At 38.2% G+C, this 27,196-nt stretch overlaps 1 protein-coding gene across 3 annotated transcripts in view; it reads right to left on the bottom strand.

Moving 5' to 3' along the window:
* The window catches only part of LOC149199864 (uncharacterized), a 133,812-nt gene extending 110,210 nt beyond the window's left edge, over window positions 1-23,602 (bottom strand). Inside the window, exons 1-7 of one of the 3 annotated variants that reach the window (XM_089402541.1) lie at window positions 23,233-23,593; window positions 22,708-23,053; window positions 22,443-22,612; window positions 20,587-20,717; window positions 20,000-20,177; window positions 18,927-19,485; window positions 18,731-18,846 (exon numbers count right to left, since the gene is read on the bottom strand). In XM_089402541.1, coding sequence (XP_089258667.1) covers window positions 18,731-18,846; window positions 18,927-19,485; window positions 20,000-20,177; window positions 20,587-20,717; window positions 22,443-22,612; window positions 22,708-23,053; window positions 23,233-23,330 — 1,598 coding nt within the window. In that variant the 5' untranslated portion in view covers window positions 23,331-23,593. Of the gene's footprint in view, window positions 1-18,730; window positions 18,847-18,926; window positions 19,486-19,999; window positions 20,178-20,586; window positions 20,718-22,442; window positions 22,613-22,707; window positions 23,054-23,232 lie in introns of all 3 variants that reach the window. The other 2 variants (XM_089402544.1, XM_089402543.1) reach the window with 2 other exon arrangements.
* Window positions 23,603-27,196: the final 3,594 nt, after the last annotated feature.

The following is a 27,196-nucleotide window of genomic DNA, read 5'->3' as shown; positions in this document are numbered from 1 at the left end:
GCACTGCCTCTCTCTTGGGATATGCGTAGCCTGGATTGACTGCTACTCTCGCTCTCTCTACTTCTATGCTGGTCTCCCAGTATTGTCCATGCCTCTCTACCTCGTACTCACTGCCTCTCGTTGTTGATCATTGATTGAACTTTGCTTAGCAACCCCACTCTAGAAAAATGAATGACTGATCACTCTGGTGTGTCTCCAACTGACCCTCAAGCCTCTTCTTATACATTTCTCATTGGTCCATCAATGACCGAGATTAAATCTCTAATCAATGACTAAGATTATATTTGGAATCAATGACCGAGATTAAATCTCTAATCAATGACTAAGATTATATTTGGCTTGATCCATGACTTTTGGAACCTTCTAACCCGACCCTGCTCTAGCAAAATGAATGACTGATCACTCTGGTGTGTCTCCAACTGACCCTCAAGCCTCTTCTTATAATTTTCTCGTTGGTCCATCAACGGTTGAGATTAAATCTCTAATCAACAGCTAATATTATATTTGTCTTGATCCATGACTTTTGGAACCTTCTAACCCAAGTTTATATTAATACCCATTAATATTTTATTTTTCCTAAGTTTAGACATAGGAACTCCATTAAAATTATTAATTATTTTAATATCTCCCAAACCGGGTACAGTCTATCCAAACCATTTTTGGGTCTCAGAGATCTCATGTGCTTTAGCCTCTCCTACCTAAAATCAACATCCAGTCCTCAGTAGGCCAAGTTGGATTATGCTTTGCACAGTTTTAGCAGTCAGTCAGCTCACTAGCAGTCCAGGTTGTGCTCTGCGCAGTTCTGGTAGTTAGTCTCCTAGCCTCCCAGTGAAAATTGCACAAATTTCTCAGTCAGTCACCCAAGTGTGTTGCATTTCAATCCTCAAGTTTTTGTTGGTTTTCAACTGACAGTTTTCTTTCCATGAGTGTTGCTATGTCTCTAGGTATCACAGGTGTTCATCAATCTCTCAACAGTACAGTTACAACGACTTCCAAGAGAGAAGGGTCAGAGGAAACCATTGAGAGTGCAATTGGAGATGTGGTCGAGCAAGTGTCTATGAGCTTGCTCATCTATGAAGACACTAATTTGTTCATGGACAAGGATATAAAGATCAAATGGCAGGACATCAATGACATCTTCTCAAGCACCTTTGAGGAGAATCTGGAGGACCACATAGTCTATGTCAACATACACAAGTCTGGATTTTACCGGGTTGCATGCAGGTATCCCGCATTTCCATGTGTGGACATGATCCACTGGATTGTCTCACATACTGATCCAAAGGTGGTGTTGAGCAGTGTCAGTGGAATGAAACTTACTACCTTCGGGGTAGAGGAATTTCAGGAGATGTATCACTCGCCACAACCAGTGAACACAATGCATGCACTTTTCACCAGTGCCAATAGCAGTACAAACTCAAGAGACATCTTGAAGAGTTGCGTGAGAGAGACATCTAAGTTCAGGACAACGCCTAACCAAGTATACAAGACAAAGACATTGCAGAAGTCTTATTAGTTCTTGGTCATCTTCACGTGTCACTTATACAACCAAGAGAGCATAGAGGCATTCTCGCAGAGTTGGGTGATTGTGTTGGCTCTCCAGTTGAAGGGGCAAGTAACAAATGTCCAACATCTGCCCAAGGGTCAGTAAGCAAATATTTTCATGTCCGCATACATACTTGATGCAATATATGCCCGTAAGCAGTTCCCTAGCTTGGGTTGGGCATAGACACCTTCAGAAACATCTATGCACACATATTAGAGGTTGTTATCCGGGTGAAGATTTCGAGGAGTTATACTACAACTATCAGACCACTTCGTCACCCCAGTGTACAGGATGATCTTTGAACACGATCTGCCTTGCATGTCACAGGAAAAAATGGAGGCATTGGTAAACATAGAATATTGGTATGGCTCACCCCTTGGCACCTTCATCCAAGTGTACAGCTCGGAGTAGTCTCCGCACGTGTTACCTAAGTTTTCCATGGACAAGTTGGTCATGCAAGAGGTTGCATACCACATCTCCACAGGGTTGTCAACAAGATTGCATAGGAAGAAGAAGGCACCTTGGCCCTCTCTTCATTTGTGAATTTGGTTGTATGAGATACAGAGTCTCAAGCATTCTGAGGCTGAGACAGAGGAATTCGAGAGAATCACCTTCGACACCAGAAGTTTCAATCCATGTGACTTGCATCGCTTTATGGAGGACCACTGTGTGAGAGTGTATCATCCTTGGATCCATGGGGCACGTCATTGGCCTAAGGAAGACCCATCGATATATTGTTGCAACTCCTCAAAGCTCAATGAACCAGTTAGATTAGTTGTATAATGGTTACCAGTGCACCAGGCAGCAACATCTTAGAGCGCAACAACATCAACAACAGCAGAACTACGCATGACAAAAGCAAGAGGAAAGTTGCCAACAGAACGGAGGCAGAGCAAAGTTGCAAGTTCAAGGCAAATCCACCGGTAGTAAGAGCAGCTTTGGATATTGAGTCAAAGAAGTGACAACGCAATAGAAGGATTGCACAAAGAGAGAGGGAGAAGCAAAAACTAGAGGAGGCAGAGAAGAAGTTGCAGGAGTTGAAGCAACTACTAATGGAAGAACAAGAGTTGCGTGGAAAGGAGAAGGAAGCACAATAGGAACAGGAACAATAGGATAATAGTGTGTACACATTGATGAAACTATGCCAATACAGGTTATTGACTCATCAGAATAGCTATAAGATAGAAAACAAAGTGAGCAGTCATAGGAGCAGGACTTCGCTCAAGAGATAGAACAGATGTTGGAACAGATGGACACAGATGTGGTTTAGCTAGAGTAGGATCATGATACAGATCTCATGCCCAAGGGCCTAGAGGTCACTCCACCGACTTCACCAAATCTAAGAGCAGAGCAAGTCCCAAGTGATCAAGTAGACACTCAAATCCTGGAGGAAAATTCGGAAGAAGATGTGCACAACATATCCTTTGACGAGTCACAACACAGAGTTGTGCAGCTGCGCAGAGTGCCCACTCCGGATGTCCATGCATCTCCTCCGCATTTTCAAGAATAGGTGATTGTGTCTGATGTGCACAAACATCCAACTACATTGGTCGATGCTACAAAGGCATATGCCGAAGCCACCAACTCAAGTGTGAGATTCTTGATAGCTAAGAATGAGCACATGGCTAAGGGGTTGCAAGAGGCCAGAGAAGAGAAAGCTATAGCATCCGCCAAAGCAGAGTTGAAGAAAGTGATATTCGATGGAGTATTGTCTCTCGAGACAGTCATGCAGAAGCTGTACTTCAGGTTCGTCACCTTGCATAAGTCAATTGCCATCTGAATGGTTGGAAACAATGTTGTGCTAGTAGAGAACGCATCTTGACATACACACACACTATTTCCGATCACATACAGATATGGACAATGAGGTAGAAGGGAGGCCCATTGTATTTGCCAAAGATGATGAAGCCAAAGGCAGTGGAGTTGAAGGCATGCATCTGGAGTCAGAGTCGGAACTCCCACAACTCATCACCACCTTACAGGCTTCACATGCACGAGTGTTCAGGAGCATGGATGTCATTATGCGCACGAATGTGATCCCATCCACTGGCACGATCACCGAGGCAAAAGAAAAGAACCAAGTTTTACTGGAGCTAGACATGTACTTCGAGCAGTTGATGCGCATAGCCACCAATGCAGATTTGCAAATGACCACAAACACTATGCACCAGTATGTCGCTGGTCCGACTGCACTGAAGACCATGATGCGCATGCTATATGATGAATTGGACAGAGGTTCCAAATCAGTGTACCCGGATTCAACGGAGGCAAGAGTTCGCTTTCAGAAGGATGTCACCACGGAGTACAGAGACAACACAATAGACTACCATGCTTGGCATCAATTCACTACCATCGATCACCAATAGGATGTCGATGAGTTAGTCTTCCCACAGTTGTCTGAGTCTCAATGATGTCTTTCAAGACTTACTCAAGCCCATTTTTGTCTCACATTGGTACATGTGTAGATTGTATTGTAAACATGTTGTAAAGTGAAAGACCAAGTGTCAATAGTAGAATGTAAACAGTCATGTGTAAGTTGAAGAGTCATGAGGGTAGTTGAAGAGGGGAATGTCAAGGGTCACCCCACCCTTTTCTATATATAGAACCTCATAACTCATTATTGGGGCTTTTGGGAGCCAAGCTTTTGATAGGTATAACTTAGAGAAATATTGGAGTGTATTGTAACGAGCCTTGGCTTCTCCACAGTGCAGAGCGAGTATATCTCTTTGGAGGAGCAGGCAACAATGATTGTAACGTTCTACTATTGGGGCTAGTGGTTGTCATGGTTGTTTGTATGATTGGATCTTTCACTCATTTAATATAAGAGAGCCAACATGTTTGATGCATATATTGTTATTTTAGTTCGGCTATCCTGGTTACTCTAACGATGTATGTAGTTGTAATTTATGCATGTATATATGGACTATTTTGTATGTGTTTGTATGAATATTATTGAAGCGTGTTGTTGGTATAACTAATTACTTTGGATCGTTAGATATCCCACTTTCCATCTTGTGATGTCTTTCATCTCGTGTGTTCCCTTTCAAGATGTGTGCTATCACAGGCTTCTAAGGAGTGCACTCTTCTACCCCTTCCGTGTGTTAGAGCCTTTCATGCACCTTCCTTGATTTGCTGCAAGGTCACACCCTTGCTTCCAACAAGGACATCTTACTTACTTCTGCGTGCAACCGTAGTCAATGAAATATCGTACTCCTACTCCAAACGGTCTGAGATCTAGTTGGAACTTTTTACCAGGGAGATCCCCTAATATGTTGGCTTGTCCAGCAATGTCAATACAATGCAAACCAAGTCCTCTTTCTCAAAAACAAGTTGAAGGACATAAATAAGGGGAAGAGGTGAAGATATCCAATCCTACTTCATGAGGATTATTGAGATAAAAAATGATCTTCTTTCAATTGGAGAAGTTATTGCTGATAGGGAGCTCACTTTCATTGCCCTTGGAGGTCTCCCCCGTAAATGCCATGTGTTCAACTCTACTATCCTCAACAATGAAAACATTCTAGGTTTTAATGAATTGTTGACTATATATACTCAAGAAGAGACAAGGATGATGAAGAGATACATGCCTTCGAATAAAAATGAACCAACTACATTCTCTGCTCATGCTAAAAGGAAGAACAATGCAAGTTCAAAGAAGCAATGTCAAGGAAGACGAAGATTCAAAGATGGAAGGAATGGAAGATGCTTCATTTGTAATAGGTTTGGTCACTATGCTAGGGAGTGTCCTAATAAAAGGGATACACATCGGGATGATGACAACAACAACCACAACAATTTTAGGGGTAACAACAATCAAAGGAATGGAATATTGAACAACAAAGGAAAAAGGAATGCTCCCGCTACTCAACATGGAAATGGTCGACCTCCCAAAAGATCAAGAAACTCCAGGTATGATGAATCTAAAGTTGTAGATAAAAAGAAAAATGAAATTTATCTTATATCTTCCCTCTCTACTGCCTTTCCTCTAGATACCTTGCGAAATTGGTTGATTGATAGTGGTGCCTCAAGGAACTTTATTGGTATAAGGAAGCTCTTTCAAATCTGATAGAAAAGGCTACAAATTTGGAAATCATTCTTGGAGACAATGCCACTTATCCCGTGAAAGGAGTTTGAAATGTTACTCTTCAATTGAATCAAGGTAACACCATTCATCTACAAGAAGTACTATATGTACCCGATATAAAGGAGAACCTGGTATCTATCTCGGCAATGGAAAACAAAGGATTCAAGGTGACATTCATCGATGGAAAGGTATGTGTTTGGAAAAGAATTTTCAAAGAAGCATTTACTCTTGGATTCAGGGTTGGTAGCCTATATCGAGTTGGAGGAATCCCATTAGGAGCTATGTCTTGAGACACATCTCTTCAATCTGAATCATGGCACCGGAGGGTTTCTCATCTACATTATAAGGCTCTACCCAATGTGAGGAAGATGGTGACGTGTATGGCTGAATTTAAAGTAGAACATGAAGGTGTTTGTCAAGGATGTGCCAAGGAAAACATACAAGGGGACCATTCCCCTCAAGTGATAGCAATACTACTGACATTTTGCAATTGGTTCATTCTGATCTATCTGATATGTTGCCTGTGACATCTTTGGGAGGATATTTATATTATGCTATATTTGTGGATGACTTCTCTCGCAAAACTTGGATTTATTTCTTAAATAAGAAGGACAAAGTGTTCACATGATTTTGTTCTTTCAAAGCCTTGCTCAAAAATCAAACAGGGAAGAAGATCAAAATATTGAGGACCGATAATGGAACCGAATATGAAACAAATGAGTTCAATGAATATTGTAGAGAAGTTGGCATTAAGAGGGAGACTACTACCGCATATACTCCTGAGAAAAATGGTGTTGTTGAAAGAAAGAATTGTTCCATTATAGAAGCCACCCATGCTATGCTTCATGATCAAATCCTTTTGAAGTTTCTATGGGTAGAAGCAACCAAAACTACTGTGTATGTTCAAAATAGATGCACTCATCAAGCATTGGACTCCAAAACTCCTGAAGAAGTTTTCACCAGTAAGAAACTTGATGTTTCTCACTTTAGAATTTTTGGTAGCTCTGTGTATTTTCATGTGTTGAATGAAAAGAGAAGCAAATTGGATGCACCAAGGAAGAAAGGAACATTTTTGGGCTATAATGAAACTTCTAAGGCATATAGAATCTATGTGCCTGGTCAAAGAGAAGTGGAGATAAGTCATGATGTCACCTTTGATGAAGATGAAGATGCTGTCCTTGGGAAGATTAGTAACCTTCATATTCCTAGGAAGGACAAAGAAGCAGATACAGGAAAACAGGGAGAACCACATGATGAGCTGATGCTCGATATTAAAGGACAAATGGATCCCATTGATCCACCTCCTCATGATCCCTCTTCCTTAAAAAGGAGACCCTCATGGCTTAGGGAAACTCTCGAATATGCCGAGAATCATATTGCTCCAAGGGGAACTTTTCATGAAAGTAAGAAGCCGAAGAGGTACCAAGGGTACTTAGTTGCCATGCACACCATTGTTCAATCCGAGCTTTGCACATTCAAAGATGTTGTGAAGCACCAAGTTTGGAAGTATGCTATGAACGAAGAGTATGAGTCGACTATGAAGAATGATTTCTGGGATGTGGTCCCTAGACCTAAGGAAAAATCTGTTGTCACCCCGAAATGGCTCTACAAGATCACGCATTGAGCTGATGGAAGTGCTGAAAATTTCACGGCCAGGTTTGTTGCTCGAGGTTTCTCTCAAAAGGAATGTGTGGACTATGATGAGATATTTGCACTAGTTTCTTGATCTACCACCATTCGTTCAATTATAGCTCTTGTTGCATCACAAGGATGGAACCTTCACTAGATGGATGTCAAAACCACCTTCTTGCATGGTTTAATTAAGGAGGAAGTCTATGTATAACAAATCGAGGGGTTCGAAGTTCAAGATCGCAAGACACATGTATGTAGGTTGAGAAAGCTCTCTATGGGTTGAAGCAGGCTCCCTAGGCTTGGTATGAGAGGATTGACAACTATCTGATAAAGTTGGGTTTTACAAGGAGTTAAGCTGATTTGAACCTTTACTTTAAGGTTTAGAATGATAGACCTCTCATCTTGGTACTTTATGTGGATGATCTCTTTTTGACAGGAGCAGACCCTCTCATTCATCCATGCAAGAGGGAGTTGGCTTCCGAGTTCGAGATGAAGGAACTAGGATTGATGCATTATTTTCTAGGATTGGAGGTCTGGAAAAAGCCATGTGAGATTTTCCTTTCTCAATGAAAACACATTGTGAAGCTACTTAAAAGATTTCGGATGGTGAATTGTAAGTCCGTGACTACTCCAATGGAACTTAACTTCAAGAAGTTATGCGAAAGTGCTATTGGGCTCGATTTGGGAAATCCTTTTGAGTATCGTCAACTCGTGGGGACCCTGATATTCTTGGTGAACTCTTGTCCGGACATATGCTTTACAGTGAATACATTGAGTCAATTTATGGTTGAGCCTCATCACATACATTAGATTGCTACAATGAATCTTCTGAGATATCTTCGAGGCATAATCACCTATGGACTGAGATACATTGCCGAGAATGTGAGGCTCCATGGTTATTCTGATGCTGACTGGGCTGGAAGTGTGGTGGATCGTAACAACACATCAGGATGTTGCTTCTCACTAGGTTCTTCTTTGATATCCTGGATGGGAAGAAGCAAAAATCGGTTGCTTTGAGCACCGCCAAGGATGAATATATTGCTGCTAGTATGGCCTCCTATGAAGTTGTTTGGTTGAGGAAGCTCTTTAGTGAGTTGTCTAGACATGTGCTAGATACCACAATGATGTTTTGCGACAACCAAGGTGGGATTCGTCTTTCTGAGAATCTCGTGTTTCATGACCGCTCCAATCATATTGATGTCAGGTATCGCTTTATTCGGGATATGGTACAACAGGGAGCAATAAGGCTCCGTCACATTAGGACTGATGATCAGGTCACAGATATTCTTATGAAGCCCCTGGGGAAGGTCAAATTCTTAACCTTCTGTGAATGTCTTGGAGTCGTGGAGAGACCCTCTTATGAGGGTCCCGTTTCTAGGAGTTTCAGGGAGTTTAGGTTACTTCTTGGAGTGATGAGCGACCATAGGGTGAGTAGTTCACCTTCCCCTAGTGATGTGTTGTGTATAGGGTGAGTGGTTAACCTTCCCTTCTGATACCCCATGATGGTTGATATATGCATAGGATGAGTGGTTCACCTTCCATTGTGATACGCCATGATGGTTGATATATGCATAGGATGAGTGGTTCACCTTCTCCTATGGCATATGAGTAGGATGAGTGGTTCACCTTCTCCTGCTGATACATCCTACCCATGTATTTTGGGACTCATGGGAAGTACCTCTCATCTGGCCAATGAGTAAGTAAATGAGGATAGGGAACATAGTACTATTGATGGATGCATCGTGTACTACCGTAGTCCCTATGCTAGGATGTTTGATATTGATCTAGACTGACTTTGGGTTAGTGGAGGGTGGTATGATACACTCTTGATCATTTCTTCTTCATTATTTATGCATAGTTCAACAGAGTAGAGAAAAGTAGAGCAAAGCAGAGCAGGGATGACAGGGATGGTACAAGTTGTTAGATGGTTTGGCAGGTGGAGTTCTTCCTAGTTGAGAGGGAGTGTTAAATTTGGCAACTAGGGCCACACTTCACATTGGACAGCTCATACGATGGAGATGATAGTTTTGTTGGATTCCTCTTTTGGAGAGGTGCAGGATTGATCTAAAGATCATCTCATTCTGACATGTATAAATGGAATTATGAATTTATTTCTTCTATGGACAAATTGTCAAGGTTGGCAAACAATCTAATGTAGGCTCAGAAGCCCAAAAGTCACGTCTCTTCACCCTCAACATAGCATATAAATAGAAGGAGCATCTACCTCATTTGGACATTCATCATCTCACACATATATCTCTCTCCTCATCTGATTGGGTTGTGCGATTTCAGGACAACCTTCTTCTCCTCCACATGTGCGAAGGGTTGACTTCAACTTTTGTTTTCCAATGTTGACCAAAGTTGCAATGGGTTTGACCAATGTTGATCGAGCAACGTTTGACCTTGTTTGACTGTGATTTTTGTGGGAATATTTCTGTTTGGGCAAGATGCATTCTTTGGCATAGAAACTGAGACTTTCTGTGTTGTTTGACTAGCTTTAACTGCAACAAGTTTGAGTGCAGGTTTGACTGTGCGTTGACCAAGTTTGATCGATTTCTTCAGGACTATTTTTGGCTAATTTGGGTGGAGACCGAGTTGACTAGAAAACTAATATGGAGGAAAATTTTTGTTGATTTGACCAACGTTGACTTTCTGGTTAGGCATCCTGTTGACTACAGTTTGACTGGACAGATTTGATTATGTTTGGGCAAGTGAATTTTGTATATTGTACTCTCTCTCTCTCTCTCTACTAAACTTTTGAAGAATAATAAGAAGAATTAATCAAAGGGTTCCCCACATTGGGGTTTTTCCTTGGCATCTGCCAAATATTGTGTCGTCTTGTCTTGGCTTGTCTTCTACATTTTATTTATGTTCTATCTTCATTTACTATCATGTTAATGTGATTTCTAATCTGGAAATTGATATTGGGCTAATAAGAACAATTGAAGTGAATTTCTCTTAAGCATAGAGCATACCATTGTTATCTAAAATTAACAAATTGCCTACACATACGTTAAGTCCTTGGTTCTCCAAGGTGTATATTGCAGTTCACGGTTGCTTGGTAAATCTTTTTTCCTAGTTTACCCCTTTTTATTTTTATTTTGTCTCTTTAATTTCTAAAATCAATTAATTGACCACGAAACAACATCCTTACCATGGAACAACTCCTTAGTGGATCTTAGGTTGAGACTAATGGAATCAGTTCTTGAGTCTACCAGTTAAGGAAACCCCTCTGACGGAAATCCTATTCCTTTTGCCCCTTTTGGAAATATTGGTGCTCCTTATATGGAAACGTTGTCACTTCTCGAATTTACCATTGGTTTGCTAGTTTGGTTGTTTTCAACCTCTATGGTTCTAAATCTCAAAACTACTCCTCAACCAAGTTCTCCTCCATCTGAACAATATCAACCTCAAGTTGATCTTAACATTGACCCTTTTCCTTCTTCACCTGTTCAGTCTTCTTCTTCTTCTGCTTCCTCTTCGTTTGGTGAAAACCTTAAAGTTAGTAACTAGGTAGATAAGAAGAAGAAGAAAAGGAAGATTAAGAAGAAGAAAAATAAGTGAGGAGGAAACCCAACAACCATTTCTATCCATGCCACTAGTATGGAAGAACCTTCCAATCAACCCCTTAAGATTAAATTCCCTTGCAAGTTATGTAAGGGAGATCAACCTCTTAGAGATTGTCTTGGTCTTCCCAAGGTATTAGAAGTGTGGCCCACAGGCTCACATCAACCTTTGTCGTCAGTTTTTGGAGATCATGTTGGTGACAAATATTCAAATAGTGATAATAAGGTCCATGGGAAAAAGGGGAAAGTTGAGTTTCATTGTAAGTTATGTGAAGGGAATCATATTATTCACCTTTGTCCTTATATGGATGAAGCATCAAAATTATCGGAAAACCTTACAGCTTCTCAGCCTCATCTTCTGGCCGGTTATCAAAATATTTCTCCTAATCCTCCGCTAGTTGATGAAGTGATTGATCAGAATCCGAATCCAATCAATCCCACTCTCTCTGGATGTGAATCCCATTAGTTTATTCCAGACCAACCATTGGTTGAGAAAATGGTTGACCTGATTCCACCTTCAATCGATCGTACTTTTCTCGTAGAGAGTGGGGATCATACCGCTCAGGTTCTTCTTGTTTCTTATAATTCTACTGGATAAGGGGGCATTTCTCCTGTTCCCACGAAACCCCCTCCAAGAAAATTGGCCATTGTGTTTGATTGGAGTTGACTGACAAAACCTCATCTCCATTCTTAGATTCCTTTTAAGATCATGGTAAAGGCTTATGATAAGAACATCCATCACACTGTTATAGATTAGGGAGATTTTGTTAGTATTCTATCCTCCACTACTTGGAAAGCTTTAGGTTTCCCACAACTTGTGTCCATTGATCTGAATCTATTAGCTTTTAAAAAATGAACTAGTCAACCCTGAGGGATCCTTCCTCAATTTCCTGTTACCTTGGGAGGATAAATTGTATGTATTGATGTTAAGGTTATCGAAGACCCTTTGGATTTCAATTTTCTCCTGCGGTGAGACAATGTTTATGTTATGAATGTTGTTTTATGCATACTCTTTCGAGTGATGTGCTTCCTACATGATGGAAGGATTGTGACTATCGATCAAATTTCATTTGTTGGTCCTTATTTGACTGCCAATCATCCTACTTCCTTGAGCATTCCAAATATGCAAGTGGTATCTTCCCTACCACAGGTTAATTATGTGGCAACCTATCCCATTCATGTACCTACTGATGAAGATGAGCCTTTCATTGTTTGCTCAACTTCTTTTGACCTAGATCTAGTAGGTGATATGGTGAATCATTTATTGGGGGCATTGGAGCCTAATCTTTCCATTGGATCCTTTGATATGTATCCCTTCTAGAGAGTTTTTCTTCCATTTGATGAGAACCTCTTGGAAGCCATGGTTTCTTGGAGGCCATGATCGAGGTCCTATGAGCAGAGTTCTTTTTCTTGTGTCAAGCTTGTTAAAAAATGAAACAAGCTTTTGAAGTAGAGTTCCTTTTCTTGTGTCAAGCTCCTTAAAAAATGAAACAAGGTCCCCTAAGCAGAGCTCCTTTTCTTGTGTCAAGCTCATTAAAAAATGAAACAAGGTCCTGGAGCGCAATTCCTTTTCTTGTGTCAAGCTCGTTAAAAAATGAAACAAGGACCTCTGAGCATATTTATTTTTCCTGTGTCAAGCTCGTTAAAAAATGAAACAGATCCCCTTCCAATTTGAGTCTTTGATTATATCTTGTAAATTCTCAGTCGAGTATTTCACTTGATCTCGTAAATGAACCTGCATTCCATCCACTTGTTAGTAACCATTAGTCTACTTAGGCGAATGAAAAGAAGCTTGGCAGGCTATCTACCTCGAATTGATTCATTATGATGGAGGCATGCAAACTTATTTCAAGCATAGTTTTTATCTGTTTCAAGCTTGTGTAAAAATGAAACCACTCTCAAGCATAGTTTCCCATGTTTCAAGCTTGTGAAAAAATGAAACCATCTTGAAGTATTTCAAGCATAGTTTCCCATGTTTCAAGTTTGTGTAAACATGAAACCATTCTCATCCTATCTATCGTGATTTCCATTTTTATCAGCCTGTTTATGCCAGACGAACCTTGGTTTTCTCATTCCATCGTCACCATCTACTTGGTTGATCATACACTTTCACTTGGTTGTTTTACCCTTTCCTGAGGAACAACTGTGATGAGTGGTCTTATTAGCCAGCCTCTTGACCTCTACATGTTTTGAGCAATTCCATAATGACCGGAACCTAGTTTTTCTCTATTTCAAGCTTGTGTAAAAATGAAACCACTCTCAAGCATAGTTTCCCATGTTTCAAGCTTGTGAAAAAATGAAACCATCTTGAATTATTTCAAGCATAGTTTCCCATGTTTCAAGTTTGTGTAAACATGAAACCATTCTCATCCTCTCTATCGTGATTTCCATTTTTATTAGCCTGTTTATGCCAGACGAACCTTGGTTTTCTCATTCCATCGTCACCATCTACTTGGTTGATCATACACTTTCACTTGGTTGTTTTACCCTTTCCCGAGGAACAACTGTGATGAGTGGTCTTATTAGCCAGCCTCTTGACCTCTACATGTTTTGAGCAATTCCATAATGACCGGAACATAGTTTTTCTCTATTTCAAGCTTGTGTAAAAATGAAACCACTCTCAAGCATAGTTTCCCATGTTTCAAGCTTGTGAAAAAATGAACCATCTTGAAGTATTTCAAGCAAAGTTTCCCATGTTTCAAGTTTGTGTAAACATGAAACCATTCTCATCCTATTTATCATGATTTCCATTTTTATCAGCCTATTTATGCTGGACGAACCTTGGTTTTCTCATTCCATCGTCACCATCTACTTGGTTGATCATATGCCTTCACTTGGTTGTTTTACCCTTTCCTGAGGAACAATTGTGATGAGTGGTCTTATTAGCCAGCCTCTTGACCTCTACATGTTTTGAGAAATTCCATCATGACCGAAACCAGTTGCTACCCCCTTTATACCACTTGTTACTCTAGGAGGAGTCCTCTTTCATCTCTTTTCAGACTCCAATAATATGGAAAGATTGTTGAGCACTTGCCTTTTCAAACTCATTAAAGTAAATGAAAAGACGTCTACGTAATATAAGTTTAACCCTTTTCCAGACTGAGATTGACTACTTACGAAAAAGGAATTTACCTTAGTCGAACATGGCTAAGAGGTTCTCCTCAGTATCATTTTCTGCCTTTTCAGCCTCAAGAGACTATCTACAAAAAAGAACCTTTGGAGTTTTTTTTTTCGCCTCCTTTTCAAACTCTCTAAACATGAAAAAGAAGTCGAGTTTTCACCTTCGCTAGACTTGTAAAAACATCAAACAACGATGGACTCATTAATCATGACGGAACCACACCACTCCTTTGGGTTCATTAAATATTCTCAGAGGGATTCATCCGAAGGATGAACTTACATATCAAAGCATATGTTATGCTCCTCAAGCTTGTCAAAAATAAAGAGGTACTGACCAATAATGGTTGGGGAAATTGGGAAATGGGATACTCCACTTGTTAATGGTAGCGAGTCACTCTTGAACATAATACTCTTCCACTTCATCTTTGTGGTTGTTGCATTGGGAAATCTGTTTGTCTTTTGGTTTATCATACCTTTTCAAAGCCTCCATTTTGGTTTTGGGTCGATGTTACCAACTTCATTTCAGTGTCGCCGCCGTGTTCAAGAGAAGTCATTCAGTCGATATCTGCTACAAAAATCTTAAGCCTTCATTCCATGTTTGTTGTTCCTAATCCAATTTCGTATCAATATCATTCTGATCCTTCTGTCTCAAATCATCATACCCATTTTTTGTCATTAATGGGGGATACATCAAGGCCCTCCTACGACAAGTCACTTCTTGTCGACATAAGCTCATTATCCAAGAAGTTGACTTAGAAACACCCCTTTGGTACCTTGGTGCTTGCATACATCAATGGAATGTTTCCTCGCTCTCAGCGTTCAACATCAACTCATTCATTCACGCCATACGGATTATACTAGAGTACCTTGACAACCATTAACATCATTGGCGGTTTCTTTCACGTCTATTAATGGCTTACATCATTGGACAATAATGAGATGGTGTTTACCATGTTTGAATTCAGCGCATTAATTCATATGGTTAGACTCTTACATTGGTTGTTCGTGTGAATGAGACAGAAGACCCCGGATCTAGTTTCATCCATCCGGGTTGCAATTTCAGGATTAATACAAGATCACAATGTATGATGGCTATGATCATACAAACAGTAATCCAATCATGGGTCCACCATCAGTGATCCGTGGACATGTCTTTTGGTCATTATACATGTAATGTTAGCTTATGCGTTACCTCCCTCAACAAATATATCATGATGTAAATGTATTGTAAGAGATGATGCTCTTGACCGGTTGTTTTTGATCCCGACTTGTCACAAGGTAAAGCACTTCAGTCATCAATTGTCATTTTTGACTTTGTGCATTACAGGACAAAATCTGTTATAGGCCATTTTGTCTCATCTGGTCAATAGGTCTTCAAACAAGACCAATTCACATCCTTCAACATATTGTCATCATCCCTATACAAAGCCCTAAGCATGTCTCTGTTGAATCCCTTAGTTTCTGCTCTTGATTGTTGAGTTTCCAAGCTTTTAAGGCCCAACGCACCTTGACCCTTTAGGGACCAGTGTTGACCACCAAGTTGACCCTCTTTGCACTTGCGTTGATTGCCAACAGGTTTCTCAATCTTGGGGGTGTGTTGATTCTAGAAATTTGGGAAAAATAAAAAGATTCCCAAAGCTTCCTGAGGTTGTTTCAACCATTTACCTTGGATAAGAGTCTTGAATCCTATCTGATCCTACCTTTGAGTTTTCACCTCTTGTCCCTTGAGCTCATCTTCCCATCTCAAGTGGATTTCAAGCCTAGATTGGTAAATAGATAAGAATTCATGAACTACCTCCCTCATTTATATATTTACATCCATCCATGGGCAAGGGGTTGGATTTTGGAGATTGATTCTACCCTCATGCTGTTGATTTGAAAGCCATTATTCCATGCATTAGGGTGACATAGAAGCATACTTTGTGGCAAGAAAAGGACAAGTCAACTTGGGGAGCTCTTCTACAAGATCAAATCCTATTTTTGGTTGTAACTCTCTCCATTTCTATTAATACAAAGAGTAGACTGTTTTCCTATATATGATGTTATGATTTCATGTATTTCAATACCATGTTGATCTATTGAATGAAGTGATTGGATTATGCTACATATATGTCGTAGATCTTTGGCTTGTCTTGTTTGATTGTGCATGTTCTAATTATAACAATCGGAGCTAAGATTGGAGCGTACAAGCTGAGGAAGGAGTGAAGCTTGCGACAGATTCTAGGAAGGCCTCATCCCATCATTCAATTACTTTAAGGAAGACATTGTGTCCTTTGCTTTTTGTTTTTCTAGGTCAATCCACCAAGCCTAGGGAAGATACTTATGTCTGCAGTCATAGATTTCGTATAACACTACATTAAGTACTCCAACCCCTTAACCTCCCTTGGTGGTAACCACTCTCCACGAATTCGACGCCCACCCTTGGTGGTTCAAATGGCCCTCTTTGTGGCCCCAACTAACATTTCAATTTTCCCTTTTTCCTTATGTGCATGGGCTTCCTTGCCTCCAAAATTAAAGTGGGGTCTACTCACTCACTTTTTCCTATGTTATCCAAGTCACCAAAATTCTCCTCTAATGTCAAGATTGCAAAATTGAATCATACTTAACAAAATTTATTTAGTTGGGGATATCACAATCTCACACAAAGAGACATGGAAGTGTGCTACATGTATGATGATAACTATATCGACTATTGGTACTTGTCCTTTTATCTCCATGAAGAAATCAATTTGGTAAAATTCATTTTGGCTGATGTGCTTTAATGTCCAAGGTATTGTTAGATTTGGAGTGCACTGTTTGTAGAATGGTCAATGGATAGCATGTAATTGGTGCATGGGATCTAGATTGTGCATGTGGAAGTCTCTCATTTGTTATGCCTTGTATCCTTGCTTTTCTTTATGTTTGCTAGTTTTACTAGTGCCTTCTGTAATATAAGGACATTAAAGAAACTTCTTGTCTCATAAATGCTTTAAAATATGTTGTCATTCCCTGTAATTTCCTTTCACCACTCAAATATCATGTGGTGCAGGAAATGTGGACTTATGTTTATTGACGTTTATGACTTCTTTAAAGTGTTCTTGATTCTTATTATTCATTTTATTGGGATGTCACCCATGTTTGAGACTTAAGTGTGTTTTCCAAGATATCTAGTAAAATAAATCCTTATTTCCATTCAAATATGTTATATGGTCGTCAATGGGGTTATTATTGGGAATTTGGGAACAATTTTGTTTTTTATTGTTTGTGGAGAAATAAAATTTCGACACACCTACAACATGATCACTGCACAACCTTTACTACTAAAAGCATCCGTAAAAAATAATCCACAAATTGTTATGCATCTTTATTTTGGAAAATGTTTCACTTCAGCCCAAATGAGTTAAAATGTGGGATCCTACTTGGAGATTTTTCTCCAATGAGCCATCCAAGATCAATTTGTTCCCATAGTTGCACAGTGTACCTAGCCCTTTCAACTCCTCTTTCTTTCCCTTTATAATATAATCCACGATCTTTCCCTTCCCCTCTTCTTATTTTTAATGTCATGCCACCCCTTTGAAGGAGTGGCGGTAGGTAATTGGGAGTCAGAAGGCTAGAGATTATAATTCTCAAAAGGAATTATTTCTTTATCTGGATCAGAGGTATTGATTTCATGATGACTTTTTGTTCCACCTAGAGGAGTGTTAGCTATCACAAATTCAACGAGGAGGAAAGTCCTATATACATTAGAATTCTCAAAAGGAATTAATTCTTTTATCTGGATCGGAGGTATTGATTTCATGATGTCTTCTTGTTCCACCTAGAGGAGTTTTAGCTATCACAAATTCAATGAGGACAAAAGTCCTATATACATTTATTATAATTTATCCCTGGAGAAAGGAGTGAATTACCTAATCAAAAGTTTTGGGTCTTGATTTACCACATTCTGAACAAGGTCTATCAGAATTTAATTCTTTTGGAAAATTCCATCTGTTTGGTTTTTATTTGGTTCCATTTTTCCTAGGAGGATGAGCTCGAGCATAGGTACAAGTAGCTTATAAATGTCCTCAAAAGATGACATATCTTGCACCTGATTGTTGTGTTCTCATGATCCAAAACTATGTGTATTTAAGATTCTTCCATGTGAGATCACATTTCCAAAAGACCCTTACTAAGGTTTATCTCAACATAGAGGTATGCACATGTGCATAAACTAGTTATAGTTCTCTCAAAATATGATTTTATGTAAGTGCCCAAAGCAATCCTAATATCATAAAAAAATTGGTAGATCCCAAAAATGTAATGGAAAATTGGGAAGATAAATCCAAACTGAGATTCTAGTAACTGGGACAGTGCTAGGATCAAATTCACAGAACAAAGCATTTATATAGTGTGTAACATCATATAAATAACAAGTAAGTTAATAACAACCACAAGGCAAAGATTCCCATAAAGAATTTATAGTGTGTAACATCATATAAATAACAAGTAAGATAATAACAACCACAAGCCAAAGATAATCCGTAAAGCACTGCACCAGAATGACCACTTAAAAAATATGCAAATCTACCATATGATATAAGTCAGGTCTTACTGTCTTTATTCTAAAAAATGGTTCTTGCATACAATGTTCAATTTTCAATAACAAATAAGTTTTTACTGTGACATGTATTTACGTGAGGAAAGAAGGAGCGAACAAAAATCCTACTTAATCCCTTAATGATTTGTTAAAGATCATACTTCAGAAATTACAAAACATATTTATAAACTTGAAAAATACCATAGGGTGAAACAAATACAACTCACATGTAAGTCACGAGGAGGCTAATAATGAACACTGTGGTGGTTGTCAATGGCTTTTGCCATGCTAGTAGCTCTTGAAACCATGGTACAATATTCATGATAGGTGGACTAATAATTTCCTGCACATAACAAGATATTAACAGTTGCTAGTGACAAGCAAAGAGAGAGACAAAGAGATGCATTTGAAATGGGGCATTACCTTTAGAATTTTACCAGTCTCAGTAATGCCTTCTGCTGTTAAGCCTTCAACGCTTGCCCTTGCATCTTCTGTTTCCTTTGCTTCCTGTGTTGATTGCTGGACTGTCGTTTCAAGAGGTGTCAACTCCCCGACCTGTGTTTTTCCTACACAGATGGCCTCTTTCTTATCGACTGTAAATTTTTGGCAGTCCATAACACCCAAAACATGCAACAAGAGAGCTGATGAACACAAGTGGGCATCCTTATGATTTCTTCCTGTGCGAATACTGTTGGCCAATTCTTCAAGGACATAGTCACCTCCTGGCAGTAGCTCCTCTGACAGGGTAAAAGTTAGGAGGGTTTGAGGGCATGGTGGGAATATTTGAAATGATTCCCTTGTTGCATGGAGCCGAACTACTCCAACAACTGATCTAGCTATTGCCTCTTTTTCTTCTCTGCCTTTGAGACCAAACCTGCTGATAAATTTATGCACAGTTACCACCTCCTTAATCAATGCTAGCCAGTAATCACGACGGGCTGAGGCAGTCAATTCAGGGAACTCCAGTATTAGAGGCTCTTCCCTGCAAATGCATAGCCAATTCCCAACTGTTCAATTCTTTTTTATCAAGAAACACAACTTAGATTATAATAGATAAATTATAGCAGATCTCTTAAACCAGGGTTTATTAAGGAAAAAAAAAGTTGAGGAAAAACTAAAATCCAAAGTTCTATATGCTTACAAGATTTAGGATATACATGGATCTAAGAATGAGAAAAAGGAATTCTACAATTTAATATTAGATGAGATGTATAAGAAAAATATACTCTAGTCATAATTAAAAAAAGAAGAAGACAGAGAATGTCAAAAAAATAAAACATTACAAATATACTGAATTCATATTAAACTGAACAGTGCACCTAACTTCTTTTTTATAATAATTTACAATGTGGAATACGTAGCCCCTGTTCATATTGTTTGAGATCCTTAAAAAAAACCTTCATTTCACATTGCTAAAGCCCAAAAAAGTAATTAAAGGGTCATATTTAAGCTTTCCAGCATGAATTCTGCTATGACTAGGAGAGCTCATAACTTACATGTCACTGGATTCATAAATGACAGCCTTGTCAAAGAGAAGGGTGCCCCATGGACCTGTTGAACTGGATTTCACTTGCTTCTTTGAATCTGCTGAAAGATCAAACTTTATGGGCTTGTCATACGTAATGGCTCCAGAGGTTTCGAAATACAGTGCATAGTTAGTCAATGTCAACCGCCCTGATCATGCACCCATGAAAGCAAACGATTCTTCAGGTCTATATATTCTTACTTGATTAATCCGACTCGGATAGAAAAAAATATACATATGCATATACCTAAAAGGGCTGTTGCTGTTTAAAAGAAATATGTACATGGGGGATGAGAATAAGGGTGACTTCCAGCATGGCAATAAGTATCTGTTGGTTAACTAACATATCAACTGTAGAACTTGACAGTTTAAGGGCCACATCACCATGATGCATAGAGTAAAGCTTGATAGGTAGCACCTGTAAACATTATTTCAAGTAGTACGGTGACATGGCCCAATCTCCTCGACTGAGATGGCCACTGAATAGCCCATCAATATGTTACTCTCCACAATCCACATCAACACACATAAAGTAATTAGACGTATATAAATACATACCAGGCCAGCTTCTGCTACCAATGTGACGCACTACTCTCTGTGTCGCTCCACTGCCATCAACGTGCAGTACTATCTCTCCCTCTGCAAGATTTAACGTGGCCATCTTCTGTTTCTTCAAATCGTTTACAGATCTGGTCGATACACATAATACCACGCTAAAGCCTCAAATTTTACATTAAAGGTTCCTCTAGATTGTCTCAGTTATAACTAGGGTTCTAACCACCTGAACTTAGTAGAGTGGAGGGTTTCACAGCTCATCATGCTGTCATAGCATTTTGGTTTAAAATTCATAGAATATTTAGTACGACAGCATTTGGACTGAACCGGGGAGTTTTCCTATTGAAAAGGTGAATTAACATACTGGAACGCTGAAGAAAAAGACTTAATCCATGTCAAAGCCAAGCGCAATTCGTTGAGAACCTGTCTTTGCAAAAATATTTTAGTATTACAGCTTTTTAATGACTTAACAAGTCCAATTGGTATAAAATTCATCTTCTAATGTTATCTGATATTTTTCTTTCAGCAAATTTTAGTGCCACAGTTTTGTTGAAATAGGGTTCAAAACACAGGTCTGACAAGTCCATATTTGAGTACTAAGTGTTTCAATTGAAAAAGAGCTCAAAACACCCATGAGGGAAGATTTGATTGGAAGTTCCATTTTTCCTAAAATTTCATGATCATTCAACGATCTGTGTCATCCTTTTAACGATGGATGTCGTCTTTTTAAAATGGACCTTTAAAATGGACCAAAATCTATGCGACAAAAGTTTCCAATAATGATGTGAAACTGCAACTTCCCACAAAGCTTTTGCTGAATAATGGATTAAAATCTATGGGAACAAAGTTCATGGACAAAATTCCAGCAATAAGGAGAAACCGTAACTTCCCACAAAGCTTTTGCTAAATAATGGATTAAAATCTATGGGACAAAAGTTCATGGACAAAAATCCAGCAATAAGGTGAAATTGTAACTTCCAACAAAGTTTTGCTAAATTTGGAGGCAATTATTACCGGGTAAGAAGAACAAGATATGAGTTCCTTTATCTCACGCCAAAACAGATGTGGGATAAGTCCAGATTCTAATACCACAGCATTTCCTTAAAAAAAAGAGATTCAAAACACATGCAAATTTATCTAATCTTTAACCATATTCAAGTTTATCTGAGCTTAACCAGATTTTAAAATTGATTCGAGTCATTCGACAGCCCAGCCCCATTTCTTTGTGGCTAGGCCCTCTGTTAATCTACAGTCAGGCCCGCTGCTAATCTACAGTCAGGGATGGCTGTAAGTTTGGACATGTCCTGCAAGTACAGATTTTAATAACAGAGTACTCAAAATATCTGTAAATTTGAACTTGGACATGTCCAACATCTATAATTTCTCAAAATATATGTAAATATGAACTTGGACATGTCCAACACCTATAATTTCCCATGTCCTACAACTGTTCATACAAGTTCAAATGGTTTAAGAAAATTGATGCTTTCATATGAAGATAAAATTAGAGATTAATCCTACAACTATCCATACAAGTCCAGTTGGTTTAGAAAAATTGATGCTTTCAGATGAAGATAAAAATTTAAGATAAATGATGAATTAAGTGTTCGATTAAAACCCCATGGGGTTAAAAGTGAACGAGGTGTTCAATCAAAACATTGTGGGACTAAATTTTTCTACTCAGTTTAAACCAGCCATGACAATAGCTCCTTTTTACATAAGATGGCAATTGGTACACAGTTTGTGCACAAGGTAATATAACCAAAACAAAGCCAAAGATTATACTAAACCAGGTGAGCTTTTGAATCGAAGAAACAGAGAGCTTTTGAATCGAAGAAACAGAGGAGGTTTGAGATTACTTCTCCAGTTCCTTGACAAATTTATCATATAAAGGGAAGGGAAGACGTCCTCCTGTAGATGCCGTGAGCGTTTCAAACTGGAAGTTAGCAGTTACAACATCTGCAACAAGAGGTACAGCAGGGGCCAACCGTGCAAATGCATCCACTCCCACGCTGCTTTCAACATCCACCTGAATCAAATACAACCAAAAGTAAAACCAGAACCCATAATACTAACACCCAAAAACTTTATTAGCTGTATTGAATACAAAGTGCCATGACAAACCAGCATAGGCATCAAGTCAGAATAAAAGAGTGAGGATTCCTCATCGTCAAGTTTAGATGCAATTTCAGATGGCATTTCCTGCTTGTCGTTGGCCAAACATTCAGATCTCTTCTCCTCCTCCTCCTCTTTCTTGACCCTGGCGCTTGGAGATTGCCAGGCGAGCATCATATCGAAAGTTAAAGAAGTAAACGACCTATCGCTTAATTGATTGATATACAGACTTGAGCATGAAAGCATTTTGAAACAACAGAACTCAATGAAATTGCGAGCATAATCTCCCATGGCAGAATCCGGCGTTTCAACCTCAAACTGCTGCCACAACTCTTCTACTGTTGTGCGAAGGGCCCTGTAACACAGATAAAATCAATTATTCATGGACTCTCAATATTTATTCCCATCCAACAGGCTCAAGTACTTCATTCATTTGATATAAACCTCAAAAATGCTACACAGAATTCAATTTTCATTGGCCTGAGGTCTGCAAATCAGCTTAAAGAACATGCAGCTATCATAAAATGCGCTTACTCTGCACATCTTGTTACAACACTATTTGCTTTAGCCGAAAGCTCCTTCATCTTTTCATGCGTTGCAGTGTCCTTAATTTTCTGAGCAGAATGCTGCATGCTGTTACTCTTTTTCTCTGCAGGTTCTTGCTCTGTATATCCAAAAAAAATCTCCGTTGTTGTGTAATCAGGCCTACTAGCATATACCGGTAAAGCCAGATCCAAGTACACAAACCAAACCCAAACCTCAAGAGCGTTGGCCAGTCAGCCTCCCTCACTGTAAAAGGCAATGGACAGCAGCCTTCTCACCATTTAGCCACGTGTCGCTTGCATGCATATCGACACTTAATCAAAACGTGGCACAAATCTTTGCAGGATGCCCAACAAAAGAAACTTACAGAACAATGGGATAAGGACCGATAATGTTTTGGCTTTAAAATTTCGAAAGGAAGCCACACTTGAATTTCATTAGCAAATTCGAAGCATTTGCCAGAGTTAACGAATTCGCAGCAAATCGTCAGTGACCAGCTACTGTTCTCAGTATTCTGCTCATATAAAATTTAAAGAAGGTTCAGAAACATAAGATCTTGGCCTACTCTTCATACTAGCAACTTTACACCTTGGTTTATTGCGTGGTTCACTCATATTCCTGCAGAAATAAACATTTTATTCAGTAAAATGCTGGAAGGGACTCAAAATTTCAAGCATGAGTATGGGATGAAGCTCGCTAAAATGAAGGTCAGAAGACATACAAGAAAAAATATGAAATATGTGAATGTGTGGCTTCGCGGAGGCCATGGCTGTCAACAATGTCAGGCGTAAGATCTTCCGAAATTTGAAAATACTCTGGCTGACATACAAGAAAAAATATGAAATATGTGAATGTGTGGCTTTGCGGAGGCCATGGCTGTCAACAATGTCAGGCGTAAGACCTTCCGAAAATACTCTGGCTGACATACAAGAAAAAATATGAAATATGTGAATGTGTGGCTTCGCGGAGGCCATGGCTGTCCACAATGTCAGGCGACTCTGGCTGACATACAAGAAAAAATATGAAATATGTGAATGTGTGGCTTCGCGGAGGCCATGGCTGTCCACAATGTCAGGCGTGAGACCTTCTGAAAATACTCTGGCTGGAAATTGGTTCTCAGAACTGTGTTGATATTACACCTCCATTGAAGATAGATTTCATTGAGCATATAACGGTAATATGACGATGAATTCTTTGCAAGGAAACCCGGCATGCTTCAATACACGTGGCATTTTCCATTTCCATCTCTATTGCATGGTAGGATCTGTGCACGCATGGCACCGTGATACAAATCAAAATCTCGTACAAATCATATAAGGGTGGTACACGCATATATTTCATATGTTTTATACATAATCAATGGGGTGATTTAAAAGCTGTAGTCTAACGATTTTGTTTTATGTTTTTGTTTTTTTTTTTTTTTTAATTTAAGGAAAAATAGTAAAATTTATAATTTTTTTAGGTGTTTTAATTTTTTCTTAATGGTGTTGAATTTATTTTTATATTTATTTTTATTATAAAAAATATAATTTAAATACTGTAATAAGTTTTTTTCGAATTTTTTTTCGAAGATTCTAATCACTTCTAATTCTTATAATTCATCGGCCTCAACTTCCATAAATAACTCTATAAAATATTTGCCTCAACTTCCATAAATAACTCTATAAACAACTCGAATTTATATATATTTAATATTTATGGTTTTTCATGATAGCAGATGAATTGTAATTCTAGAGTGCTGTTATTCTCTGTTGGGGTTTAACCATGGTTCTAATTTTTACCACATTCAGGAGAATGAAACCAACCAAGTGTAAAGAAATTAAAAATTAAATCTGCTACCACTCAAGTTATTGATATTTAACATTATTTTCCCATATTTTTATATTTCATAATATATTATTTATTTATATATATATATATATTGATTTTTTTAAATAAAATAATAAAATCTAAAATAAAAATAAAAATATATTTATTATTTCTTTTCATATTTATTGGTTTTTTTTCATGAAAAGTGAATTTGTAATTTTGGAAAATTGTGTTGCTACACCCAAAATTTAACCACAATAACTGCCACCACTAAGTTCAATATTCAAAATCTTCAAATTTTCTTACATGTTAGAACTTACTGGTTCAAAGTTTTACCACACATATGAAAGGAAAATTAAACTCATTCAAATTATTGTTTTAAACATTTTTGTTTTATATTTATATATTTTATAAAATTTTATATATTTTGATTAAAAAAACATATTTATTATGAACATAGTATATACTAAAATTGTTTCCAAGTTAAAAATAATAACATTTTTGTGCTTATTCAACTTTCATTTAATTAATCATTTAAAATAATTTATTTATAAATATAATTAATTTTATAATTCACAATATTTTTAATAATAAATATATTCAATTTCATAATTTTAAATTTTTTATTTGTAAATCATTTACTTTCATAATTTACTATTAAAAATATATGACTTACATTTTCCAAATTAGTAACAAGTATAGCCCATATACATTTATATAAATTAGTAACAAGTATATCACATATACATTATATTAAAAAAAATGTATTAGCACATATACATCATATTCCAAAAAATGTAATAAGTATTCTACATATACATCATATTCAAAAAATGATAAAGGAAAACAGTAAAATTTTAAATTATCATCATATTCCAAAAAATGTAATAAGTATACTACATATACATCATATTCAAAAAATGATCAAGGAAAACAGTAAAATTTTAAATTATCAAGAGAGGTTGTGTAGCAGCTAGTCTAATCTATTCTTTGAGTGGGGAGCAGGGATTGAGCTTGTTATTTATGCATACGCAAGAAAACAGTGTTGTGACCAACTTGTGATGAGAAAACAATGTTGTGACCAACTTGTGATGAGAGACCAGTAGTTGTAATATTAACCTTAAAAAAATAGAAATTGAAAACTAATTTGAATATATATAGATTTTTTGAAATTTAACTTATTATTAATGATTTAGAGCCACTGATTTAGAGCCACTGCTTGAGAATTCAAGGTCCAGATATTTCTCATAAATCGATATCCTCTCATGAATTTAAGAACACTAGACTCCTAGCATCAGTTGTGTTGTTTGATGATGGATGAATCCTAACCAGACTACTTAAGTCAAGCTCAAGGTGTTTGCAGTGTGATGGAGACTGTATCTAGTAGCTCCCTGTTTGTGGGCATACTTCAGATTTGAATGTGTTTTCAAGCTCTTAGATTGTTTGATAGGCTGAATGGAGCTAACTGGACTACTGAAGCTAAAGGTAGTATGACATGCTACTGAAACTAAAGGTAGTACGACGACATGCTAGAGATAACCTGACTGATGATAGGAGCGAACCGCAGCATTGAGCGACATATAAGTGTTAGTGAAACTATGCATTGGCTTTCGATCTTGATCAAATGCAAAGCAGGCTTTGCTCTCGCTGGCAGTGCTTCCCCTATTTTATAACCTCTCTCCCAATCTCAAAACAAATGAGAATATTATATATTGTTTAATAATAGATGGTGACCTAAGAAACAAGAATAGCTGGGCGGCAACAAGTTCTTTCACAATCGCCAGCCAAGCCACATATTCTCACGTCCAGGAGTAACATATTCATATGGATGGAACGAAGCTATTCTTACTCCAATACAATTTGTATAATTTATATGTAACACAGTAATGAATTAATGTAATGATTCCTATTGCAGGGCGTTTGCTGTTAAGGACGATTGCTTCTGCCTGTTCGAAGGCGCCCTGAAGAATCTGCCCAGTTTAAGGCAACAATACGGGCTTTCAAAATCTGTACACGAGGTTGCGCTTGTCATAGAAGCCCACAAGACCTTCAGAGACCGTGCGCCTTATCCTGCGAGTAAGATGGTTGGACACCTAGAGGGTAGTTTGCCTTTGTGCTATTTGACAAATGCACGAAAACTGTATTT

The sequence above is a fragment of the Pinus tabuliformis genome, chromosome 2_1 (assembly GCF_031772625.1).
Source record: "Pinus tabuliformis cultivar Carrire ecotype Pingquan chromosome 2_1, CPIR1, whole genome shotgun sequence".
NCBI lineage: Eukaryota > Viridiplantae > Streptophyta > Pinopsida > Pinales > Pinaceae > Pinus > Pinus tabuliformis.
Note: the sequence above shows the minus strand (reverse complement) of the source record. Positions and strands in the feature narration are given on the sequence as shown.